Raw genomic sequence first — 12358 nt, forward strand, 5'->3', positions numbered from 1 at the left:
TGAGGAATGGCTTGTAAAGACATGGTTCTATGGAATTATGGTTTGAACAAGAGCATGTAGGCCGCACTCCATCTTGTTATTTACTGCTCACAGTAAGCTAGTGTGTTGATGCAGCCAGGCCACCGTGGCCTTGTAGCTGTGCTTGCAGCTGCCTGCAAAGGATAACAGGATACCAAAGCAAGGTCACTACGCCCTTACAGGAGATAACAAGTAAGGAAGAATGTAAAACAGAATTCTTGTGATTATCTCATCAGGATGGGAAAGCAGGATGTTTAACCGCAGAAGGTGGGATCGGCAGCTAGGCTACTGTATATAAGAAGTGTCTGATGCTCAATAAAGTTGGATTTCGTGGATCATATTGATCGTTGCCGACCCCTTCTTGCGGCAAGTGGCGCCTGGAACAGGGACCCCACAGAGAGGGTTCGACCGGGACCCCACAGAGAGGGTCCGACCCCACAGAGAGGGTCATAGACTCACAGAGAAGTCTGAAGGTTCCTTGAGGGTTCGACCCCACAGAGAGGGTCATAGACTCACAGAGAAGTCTGAAGGTTCCTCGAGGGTTAAGTGTACGGTCGTGAGCGCGGAGGCAAGAAGTACCGGCCCGGGATAGCAGTACCGGAGGCTGTTCGTTGACCCACGGAGAGGCAGAGAGTTCGTTGACCCACAGAGAGGCAGCGAGACGACAGCCTGGGAGCCGAAGACGTTGTAACCTGGAACTGCTTGGGAACTGTGCGCACAGGTACTAATGTATGATGGATAGGCAGGCAACGTGTGATTTACTTAAGTGCTTTTTAGAAAAGCGGGGCTCTAAGTTAGATGTTAAAAAGGAATTGGAGCCTTTGTTGGAATGTGCTGAGAAGTTGGGGTATTTCGGGGATCCCAACGATGTTTTTGATAGACTACGGTGGAAGGAATTAGGACAAGATTTATGGATGAAAAGTATAGACGATGATAAGGCTGCTAAGAAGAACAGTAAGCCATGGAGAGCGGTTATGGTAACACTCGATCAGCATGCTGCAGAACAAAAAGCTGCTATTCAGGCACGGCAAAAAATTACAACCAAATGGGGAAGAGGAGCAAGGGGCAGAGTTGGCGGGCCGACGGCAAACTCGGGCGGGCCGGCATCGGCGGGCCTGAGGAAAGGAGCAGCGGACACTGACGGGTAACAGCTCGCGGCAGTGCAGTTCGCGGCCGTCGGTGAATATGGAAGGAGAGGCAGCGCTCTCCTTATTTCAATGCTTTTTAGAAAAGCGTAAGGCGCAGATATCGCCCGAAGTAATTCCTGGGTTTTTGGCCCATGGATCCGCTTTTAGGGTATTTCCCGAGCGGAGATAGTTGTTTTGATGACACTTGTTTGGACTATGGAAACAGACTGTGGGACTGGGTCACTATCAAGCTGCAAAAGCCGTGGCGAGAATGCATAAACTGTATTAAAAAACGAGATGCAGCCCTAGTTCTATCTGAGTTGCAGCCGGACGATGTGTTTCAAAGTATCGGCCGATCGACCGGGGCCGCCCCCGATACATCTTTGGCGGCCACATCGCGTTTTGCCAGCTACCACCACATCGTGTCTGCACCCAGCGGGGAAAAAGCCGAGAAAAGGCAGCTCTCGGAGGACCACAACACCGACAGCGAGGAATTCAAACAGGGCCGACTTTGCTTTACGGCCCCTCTGAGAAACAGCGGAGCGCTTGGGGGCTCGCGGTGACGGCGTTCTTACCACCGCACCCCGCCCGCCCCCGCGGATACCGACGGCTCCGACCAAGGCAGTACCGACTGACGTACCACGGGTACCGGCGGCACTGACAGTAGCAGCAGCCCAGCGGCGGCCGCTTGCCCGGCCCCCACCCTTTCCCCCGCAGAGGCTCGCACCAGCGACCCCACTTCCCAGTGGCTTCAGCCGCAACTCTGCTCTGATTTAAAGCGACAGTGCTTAATTTTCTCATTCCTGGTTGTAATGTCTTTCAGAGATTTGCTATTTAGAGTTTTGCTAAGCTTTTGTAATAAGAATGGTGAAGGGTACGCATTTGGTACTTGTGGGTGGTTAATACATAGCGATTGTGCTAAGGTATGAAGATTTGTTATTTAGAGTTTTGCTAAGTTTTGTAATAAGAATAATGAATAGTAAGCATTTGGTATTCACAGGTACTTAGTACATAGTAATTGTAGCAAGGTATACCTACTTAGTAATGAGTTCAAATTATAAGATTTCTTTTCGGTTCGAACCTTCTTAGTTGTGTGCCTCGGCATTTCAAAGGAGCTCCATGTAATATTGTAATAATGTTAAGGTTTGTAGTGAATAGGTATTCATTTTCTAAGGTATTCTTTAGCTAATGTAAGGTTTTTAGATTTCTTTCTTAGACATAGACTACAAAAAAAAAAAAAAAAAAAGGGTAACAAGTGCAAAGAACAAAAAATTTTAAAATGGTAAACAAAAAGGTGACAAGTGCAAAGAAAAAGTTTAAACACACGAAAAAAAACAGGTACAAAAACTCTGGATACAAAAAATAGAGTACTAAATAACAGAATAAAGTACTGAATACCAGAATAATAAACAAGAAGAGCAACAATAAAAATAAAAATATTAAAAACAAAATATGACAAGCTAAAAAATCATAAGGATTACTGACAAAAATAGCTGTTAACAAAAATGTAAGAATTGCTAGTAATAAATAAAAGATAAGGATTATCAAGACTACTAGGTTAAAACAAAAACTCTGTAAAAAGAAGACGTCAAGAAAGTTAAAATGCACAATAATAATAAAAGGAATTAATAGAAAAGTAGGTTACAGAATATAATAAAAAAGGCAAAGATACAAAATAAAAATAGAAAATAGATTAAATGAACTAAACATGCAAAAAAAAAATTGAAGAATATAAGATCAAACAAAATAAAGGATTAAATACTGGATTAGAAAAAAAAAAAAAAAAGGGGTTAAAAATAAAAGGTGATTAGAATAACAAATTAAAATACAGATTAAAAACTGCAGCAAAATACAAATAATAATTAGGAAAGTAAACAAGAAATAAATTTTAAAAACAGATGACAAGTAGGTCGCCTCAAGCTTTCTTTCCTGCTACCTGCGATCATCGCAATAAACAACAGCAGAGGAATCAAGACCGTGAGGACACAGCACTGCCCATGAAGCTGAACGTCGATCATCTGGGATCACAAACGCCATTCAGAAGAATGTACCATGGCACCATGTGAATTAGGACTGAATACTATGGTTGTCTGATAACTTTGTCTTCTCTCTTGTTAACTAGGGATAAAGTTTCATCTTTACATTTTGCCAAAACAAAAAAAGGGGGGGAATAGAGAGAATCCCCCCATAGCAGAAAAAAAATTAGCTCATGGTAACCCTAGAGATGCTGTAACCCTAGAAACATCAACCCTAGAAGTGCTGTAACCCTCTCACCACAAGACACACAGCACAACTGTCATGAAAATGACAGTCAGCAAACCTGCTTAGCGCTGACCTCGACTGTCACGATGATCCAAGATGTCAACAGAAAGCATCTAACTTCTAACCGAGTGTCGTGACTGCTTAACTGCTGTGTAAATGTTAAGAGATCAGAATTACTAGGATGAGCAAAACACGTTATTTTGTATAATTTTATATTGGGCAAGCAATGAAGCTCTTTTTGCTCTTGCTGTTTGCAAGTTTTCTGTCTGTGAAGCTAGAGCCTGGCCAGATCTACCTTCACAGATTAAAGAAATCTTGCTGCCATTAAGCAGTTGATGATTTTTGACCATCCTAGAGAAAATAAAAATGCAACATACCCCTAAAGCAGATTGTAAAGGATAGTGCTAAGGATTGCATTTGTGTCTTAATCTGTGTGCAATGTGTTCAGGCATAATCAAGTCTTCTCTGTCAATAAGTGAAATGTAAAGATTGGAACTATTAAGATCTAAGTTCTTCTTTACCATGTCTGTTATCTTTGACCATGGATTATGCCAACGCTGTTAGAACATTCTAACCAGTTCAACTTAAGCACCGTGCCTTGTATGGGTGACATGGGCCAACGTGACAGGCAGTAACAAATTGTGTTTGAGCTTATAGACAGTGGGTTATACAATTGATAGAAGAAGTTTTAAGGTTTTTAGGTATCATTGTATTAATTTTGATTATTGATAAGCCTGAATGTATTATGTAGAGTTATATAAGGCCTTATTTGTATTAAAGAAAACGGGGGAATTGTTGAGGAATGGCTTGTAAAGACATGGTTCTATGGAATTATGGTTTGAACAAGAGCATGTAGGCCGCACTCCATCTTGTTATTTACTGCTCACAGTAAGCTAGTGTGTTGATGCAGCCAGGCCACCGTGGCCTTGTAGCTGTGCTTGCAGCTGCCTGCAAAGGATAACAGGATACCAAAGCAAGGTCACTACGCCCTTACAGGAGATAACAAGTAAGGAAGAATGTAAAACAGAATTCTTGTGATTATCTCATCAGGATGGGAAAGCAGGATGTTTAACCGCAGAAGGTGGGATCGGCAGCTAGGCTACTGTATATAAGAAGTGTCTGATGCTCAATAAAGTTGGATTTCGTGGATCATATTGATCGTTGCCGACCCCTTCTTGCGGCAAGGGTCTATTTTCCCAGCTGCAGCCACACTTCCTAAAGAACTGAATCCACTCACATCCAGGGAACTGCAAGGCCATCCAGCCTTGGTTTTGTATATTTGCCTATTTATCCTTCTCCCTTACCTTTGCCAACCCTCCCTGGTATTGCTATATGTATTTTTTGTTAAACATTTACCTCTTCTACTCCCAAACCCATTCCAGACTATTTCTTTCATGAATTTACCTCTCCTTTCCCCTACCCTTTTGTTATGTTTTGTTTGTTGGTTTTCCTTCCTAGGAAAAGGGGGGGGGGAGGAATCTCAATCTGTTATCATTTGAGCTTTTAAACTCCACTTAAAGCTCAAACCAGCACAGACAGGTCAAAATGAAACAAGAAGTCATGGAAAATTCTTCTTCCCATGAAGGTTCTGCAAAGACACTTTTAGCTAATGCTAGGTGGCTTTCCTCCCAGTGAGCTGCAAGGAAGAAATGCTACAAAATAGTGTGCATATAACACAGAAATTGATGGAGCTATAGATAGTGATAAAGAAAAAGTCTGTCCTGTAAAATCATTCAAAAGGGGTGACAAAAGGGGGGTTGCTTGAACAATTGTGTTTTAATAGAGATAAGTGTAAGGTCAGACATGGTGGCATCAGGAATGTAAATCATCCTAGCAGGAAAGCACTGAATCAAGAAGATTATCACTAGCTTCTGAGCAAAACCAACTGGGAAGTGGATGAGAGTGTGAGGCAGAGGTTAAGAGTGCAAACAGAGCTCTTGTCTGGATGAAGAGAAGACTGCTGAGAAGAAATCAGTAAGCATGCAAATGACACTAAGGTGGGAGGGAGTGTTGATGTGCTTGAAGGTAGGAAGGCTATACAGAGAGATGTGGACAGGCTGAAACAATGGGCTGAGGCCAGTTGTATGAGATTCCACAAGGCCAAGTGCCAGATCCTGAACTTAGGTCACAACAACCCCCAACAGTGCTTCAGGCTGGAAAGCTCCCTGGCAGAAAAGGACCTGGAGGTGCTGGTTGAGAGGCACCTGAAGACAAGACAACATGTGTCCAGGTGGCCAACAGTATCATGGAGTGTATCAGCAACAAAGTACCCAGCAGGACCATGGAAATGATTGTCCCACTGTACTTGGCACTGATGAGACCACACTTTGAGTTCTGGGTTCAGTTTTGGGGCTCTGTGGCCGCTCGAGGCTGTGCCTTTAAGGAAGGGGCACACTGGCTAAATGTTTATAAAATATTTTGGTATTCTAAACGAATTTCATTGGTAGAATTGTGGGAGGTGAGATTGGACCCAGGGGAGCTGGGAACTTTCTCTCAGTCTTCCTTCCTTCGCTGTCCCTCTCGGCTGGATCTGCTTCTGGGATTCTGGCCAACTAAGATAAGATACTAACTCCTGTGCCAGGCCTTTCTTCCTTTCCTGCCCTGTTAACCATCCACATCTCTTTTCTACCTCTATTGGGGGAGAAGGGAGGTAGGAGGGTGAAGGGGGCACAGGGGGAAGCCCCCTCTGTGGGGGGTCTGGTTTCTGGTTGAGTTCATTTGCTGTATATTCCTGTATATACTGTAAAATCCCTGTATTTGTTGTGTTACATAGAATCTGTTTCCTTGTAAAATATACTCTCATTTCTCCGACTGGGTTTAGCCGTGGTCTCTTTCTCAGTGGGGGAGGGAAAGCAGAGCCTTTCCTTTCAAACCACCACAGGCTCTCACTACAAGACAGACATTGCAGTGCTGGAGTGCACCCAGAGAAGCTCAACAAAGCTAGGAAAGGGTCTGGAGATCAGGTCTTGTGAGGAGGGAGGCTGACGGAACTGAGGTTGTTTAATCTGGAGAGGAGAAGGCCGAGGCAAGAGTTTTTTGCTCTCTACAACTCCTTGAAAGGAGCTACAGCTTTCACTACTTACCTTTCATTGTGCATTTTGAGAATTCCAAGACAAGAGTTTTTTGTTTTAGGAGACTGACAGCACCAGAGCAAAGCTTTAAAAGGTTATGTTGAAAGAAACACAGAGTGCACAGAACATTCAACAAGTTAGGTACCAAGCACATATCAGCACTTGGACAAGACTGTAAGGACCTTGCTGCTGTTGGTACTGCAGCTACCTTGACTGAAACTCTCAGTGGTTTCTCTCAATGTGTCTTAGTGCAGCACTGGCAAGTTAATACATATGGGCACAACCAAGACTGAGGAAAGAAGATGGCTGTATCTAGGAAAAGAAAGCAAGCAAGAACTGAGTAGCATAAAGCTCAGAGCCACCACAAAAAGTCCCCACTGCAAATCACACTGAACCATTCTAATGAAATTCAACAAGGGTAAGTGCAGAGTCCTGCATTTGGGGAAGAGCAACCCCCCTGCACCAGCACAGGTTAGGGGTTGACCTTCTGGAAAGCAGCTCTGGGGAAAAGGAATCTGGGACTCTTGGTGGACAGCAAGTCTCCCATGAGCCAACAATGTGCTCTCATGGTGAGAAAGCCAATGGCATCCTGGGGTGCATTCAGAAGAGTGTGGCCAGCAGGTCAAGGGAGATGCTCCTCACCCTCCACTCTGACCTGGTGAGGCCTTGTCTGGAACACTCCACCCAGTTCTGGGGTCTGCAGTTCAAGAAACACAACACAATACTGGGTAGAGTCCAGCAGAGAGCCCCTAAGATGATGAGGGGACTGGAACATCTAAATTACAAGGAAAGGCTGAGAGATCTGGGGCTGTTTAACCCAGAAAAAGGAAACTGAGGCACAATTTCATTAATGCTTATCAATATCTAAAGGGTGAGTGTCAGGAGGATCAGGACAGACTTTTCTCGTGGTGTCCAGGGATAGAACAAGGAGCAATGGACACAAACTGGAACATGGGAGGTTCCACACCAACAGATGGAAAAAATTTCCTCCCTTTGAAGGTGGCAGAACACTCAACATGCTGCCCAGAGAGGTTGTGGAGTGTCTGCCTCTGTAAGCGTTCCAAACCTGCTGGGTGTGTTCCTGTGTGATTTACTGTACATGAGCCTGCTCGAGCAGGAGGGTTGGACTAGACAGTCTTCAGATCTCCCTTCTAACCTCTACCTTTCTATGATTCTGTCATCCTGAAATGCTGCTGGGCCTGGGCAAGCACTGCTTCACCTGTGAGAGGGAGCAAGATCATATCACAAAAGCAGCACAGAGTAAGGAACAGGTATGAACTACATTGTACATTGTGACTTCCCTGCAGAAAAGTTCTGCACGTGTCAGGGTTGTGATTAGCTTTTTCTAATAAATTATAATCTGTTATAGGATAGGAGAGCTCTGCAGAGGGACCTTGACAGGCTGGACAGATGGGCAGAGTCCAACAGGATGGCATTCAACAAGTCCAAGTGCCGGGTGCTGCACTTTGGCCACAACAACCCCATGCAGAGCTACAGGCTGGGGTCGGAGTGGCTGGAGAGCAGTCAGGCAGAAAGGGACCTGGGGGTGCTGACTGACAGTAGGCTGAACATGAGCCAGCAGTGTGCCCAGGTGGCCAAGAAGGCCAATGGCATCCTGGCCTGTAACAGAAATAGTGTGGCCAGCAGGAGCAGAGAAGTTATTGTGCCCCTGTACTCAGCACTGGTTAGGCCACAGCTTGAGTCCTGTGTCCAGTTCTGGGCTCCTCAATTTAAGAAGGATATGGAGACACTTGAATGTGTCCAGAGAAGGGCAACAAAGCTGGGGAAGGGTCTGGAGCACAGCCCTGTGAGGAGAGGCTGAGGGAGCTGGGGTTGTTTAGCGTGGAGAAGAGGAGGCTCAGGGGAGACCTTCTTGCTCTCTACAACTACCTGCAGGGAGGTTGTAGGCAGGTAGGGGTTGGTCTCTTCTCCCAGGTAACCAGCACCAGAACAAGAGGACACAGTCTCAAGCTATGCCAGGGGAAGTTTAGACTCAAGGTGAGGAGAAAGTTCTTCATAGAGAGAGTTGTTAGCCATTGGAATGTGCTGCCCAGGGAGGTGGTGGAGTCCCCATCCCTGGAGGGGTTCAAGAGGGGACTGGATGTGGCACTTGGAGCCATGGTTTAGTTAGTCATGAGGTGTTGGGTGACAGGTTGGACTTGATGATCTCCGAGGTCTCTTCCAACCTTATTGACCCCATGATTCTATAGCTTGGACTTTCACATTGTGCCACTTTGGACAAGCTGCTTATATTCAGCACAATAATCTGCACTGGGTGCATGCCACAGGAATGCTTTTGAAACCGCTCCGAGCGAAAGCTGCTGTCACTCACCCCTTGACTGCTTACGATTTACATCATCCAAACAAGTTTCACAGTGTGGGGGTTGGTTTGTTTGCTTGTTTGTTTGGGGGGGGGGAGTTATTTTTTTACTGTTAAGGACGGCTTTGCAGCTCCACTGTGCTGGAAACCCCCACGAGTTATAATCACCTCAATGGCATCGTCGTACATTTTCCTCGCCTCCGTGTCCATCTTGTCTGACATGAGCCAGGCTTTCAATAAATATTCATAAAAACTGTCTCCCAGCCCGCCCACGGATGTGTGATCTGCAGGAGGGAAGAAAACACAACAACACAACCAGGTTCAAGTTGTTATATAACAGCACCTTCGACTCGTTCAAAACGCAGACCGCTGCCTTTCAAGGTCTGCCGCGGTGGAGCTAGCAACATTTTGAGCCTGTGCAGCAGGAAAACGCTGCCGCTCTGTCCTCCAAACCCGCTTCACAGGCATGGAGCCTCTTCACCGTTCATCATCCTGCACAGGTCAGCCTTCATCTAAAAAAAAAGGCCATGTTTAAATCTCTGGTTTAACTTCACTCCATAGAACTGAATTGTCTGGCTGCTGTACAGTTTGGGGTCTCTGTGTGCGTGAGAGTTACATTTTTTAAACACATGCAAAAAAAGCAGCGATCTATATATAGCTGCACAGCTACAGTCTGCATCCAGGATCCAGCCAGGTCATGTGCTTGGCTATTAAATGCCATGAAGTACACAGAAGGCAATCTCTCCAGGAGATCCTTATTTCCAAGGTAGTTATTTAACAGACTGTTAAATCTGCCCAAGTGCATGTTCTTATTTCAGCGATTTCACTCAGGAGGGAGGCAAACTGTCTTTGCAGGGTACACCACCACAAGCCATGCTCCATTTCATCACCATACAAAGTCAAGCCATGTGCTACACAGGAAGGCTGCTTGACTATCTGAATCCACCACCACCACATTGACTGGACCTCCTAACATGCAGAATTCCTTTTCCTGTGTGTCTGTTTTTCTTTCTCTTGCTTTTCTCAAGTAGAGCCATCAGTATTCTGTGCTGACAGACCAGGCAAGAGCTACTTATGTTTTCCTTTGGGTGAATTATCATACATTCCCACATAAAGCCTGCTGATGAGCTCAGTCTTGGAGCTTCTGTTCCAACCACAGCAAGTGCTCCCTAGCACACTCTTCATTCAACCAGCAGTACACTCTATGAGTTTTAATAAGTGGCTTGAACCGCAACGGCACTTAACTTCCCCCTCCCCCCACCCCCAATGCTACAGCTCCCAAACTGCTGGCACCAGAACAGTCTTAGTTTGCTGAAGCTAGGCAAAGGAAATGTCTAAGACCAGCTTTGTCACAATGACAAAAAATGCACTGCCTTAGTATTCAGTATTCAGTATCACTAAGGTTGGAAGAGACCTCAAAGATCATCGAGTCCAAGCTGTCACCACAGACCTCATGACTAGAGTAGGGAGGACACTACTGCCCACTTCAGGCTTGAACTGACAATGTTCCCATTAAGGGTCTTATGTGCTACCAACTTAAGCATGGTTATTACAGTCACACAAGCTCCTTCTTGCTCAGTGAGGAAAAGAACAGCTATCAGAGAATCACAGAAAGGTAGGGGTTGGAAGGGGCCTCTGGAGATCACCTAGTCCAGTCCCTGTGCTGAGGCAGGGTAACCCAGAGCAGGTTACTCAGGATGGCAATGTCATGTGGGTTTGGGAAGCCTCCAGAGAAGGAGACTTCACAACCTCTTGGAGTAGCCTGATCCCAGTGCTCTGTCACCCTCACAGGAAAGAAATTTTGCCTCCTGTTCAGATGGAACCTCCTGGGTTCAGATTTGTTCCTGTTGCCCCTTATCCTGTCACTGGCACCACAGAAAAAAGCCCAGTCTCCTCCTCTTGATACCAGTCCCCTAGATATCACAGAATGCCAGGTTGGATAGGACATCAAGGATCATCTGCTCCAACCTTAGATACGATCCCTCCTTTTCTGAATTACCTCAGGAAAGTGGTAACATGCACAGTGTTTCTGGGATAAAAGTGTGGAAGAAAGGCTGGAGCTCTCCTGTTCCTTTTTCCTTCAAGCACCACCTTGCCCCATCATGTCTGCTTGCCTCTGAAGATGTGAGTAGAAGGTTAGAGCTGGTAGATGCTGCTCTCCTAACTTTTCTACCTGACTCTAGACTCCTCTGCTACTTAACAAAGGATTCCTAAATACAGGAAGGAGCCAGTGGAGAGCCTGTAGCTTTGCCACTTGGTTTCAGGTTGTGAATTTGTAGCAAATAACTTCATGCCCTTCTCATTTATGTCAGTATCTCCTACACAGCCCTTTCACACCTAGGTACCCCATGATTTATCTGCAACCATTTTTCACCCAGCTCTCTAGGCGTGAGCTCTAAGAAGGCCAGTCACATCACTTTCTTCTCCAAATGCAAGAGCTAGAAATGACTCCTCCATTGAACAATTCCATTCTCAACTAGGCACAGGAACTAACAGCCTGTGGTTTTAATAAGGCTCTGAGGTTTCCAGAAAAAAATAAACCATCCCAAATCTTCAAAGTTACAACTCCTGTCAGAACTACTCTGGGACTGTCTTCGCAAGAGAAGTGGTTTAAACCCACTTCTGTTAGGCTGCTGCCTACTCCCTGTCTGAGCTCTGTCACTTGAGTCAGTGCTGCTCCTCTACAGGAGGAGATGCACTCAGTCTCCAACCAGGACCAGGTTGGTGAACCCTCAGCAGGATTCCTCTTGTATCAGCTCCAGCTGGGTTCAGGACAGGAAAGGAGCACATAGGTGAGTGTAAAAGTTTATTTCCTGAACAGAGGCATCCACACTCTGGGTGAGTTTCCAAATTCAGTTATCAGAAACACATCCCATTTCACACCCACCTAGGATCACAGATTCATTAAGGTTGGAAAAGACCTGTAAGACCATCGAGGCCAAGTGCCAACTCAGTGCCACCATGCCCCAAGGTGCCATGTCTTTTGGAACAGCTCCAGGGATGGTGATTCCACCACTTCCCTGGGCAGCCTTCTCCAATGCCTGGCCACTCTGCAGAACATATTTTTTTCCTAATATCCAATCTAAACCTTTCCTGGTGCAACTTGAGGCCATTTCCTCTTGTCCTATTGCTAGTTACTTGGCAGAAGAGACCAACACCCACCTCATTACCATCTCTTATCAGGTAATTACAGAGAGCAGGTAAGGGCTCCCCTCAGCCTCACCTTCTCCTACTTCTTCAGCCAGTCATACAAGAATAGTCTTTGCTTTCAGCAGCTCTTCTCCACATTAATCTTTATCTTACATGAAAACACAGGGAACACAGGAACCAGCAGCACTGGAGCTCACAAGACTCAGAGCCATTCCCTAGGCAGCCTTTTTTTGCACCTTCTTTATGCATTTGGAGCACAGAGCTGCACAGCTCTATAAGATACAAATCCTCACCCAAACTGAGATTTAAGCATGGCAAGTTTGCTACCTTCTCCAGCTGCATTTACTGTATGCTGGGAAGATCACCTTCAGGTCCTCAGCTAGTGTCAGATGATGTTACTAAAGCAGACT

At 45.5% G+C, this 12358-nt stretch overlaps 1 protein-coding gene across 1 annotated transcript in view; it reads right to left on the reverse strand.

Moving 5' to 3' along the window:
• MAN1A2 (mannosidase alpha class 1A member 2) overlaps positions 1 to 12358 on the reverse strand; it is a 198738-nt gene that overhangs the window by 26159 nt on the left and 160221 nt on the right. The window contains exon 9 of the mRNA XM_054163250.1: positions 8967 to 9082. Within this exon, the coding sequence (XP_054019225.1) occupies positions 8967 to 9082 (116 nt within the window). The remainder of the gene's footprint in view (positions 1 to 8966; positions 9083 to 12358) is intronic.

The sequence above is a fragment of the Dryobates pubescens genome, chromosome 8, assembly GCF_014839835.1.
Source record: "Dryobates pubescens isolate bDryPub1 chromosome 8, bDryPub1.pri, whole genome shotgun sequence".
NCBI classification, from domain to species: Eukaryota; Metazoa; Chordata; class Aves; order Piciformes; family Picidae; genus Dryobates; species Dryobates pubescens.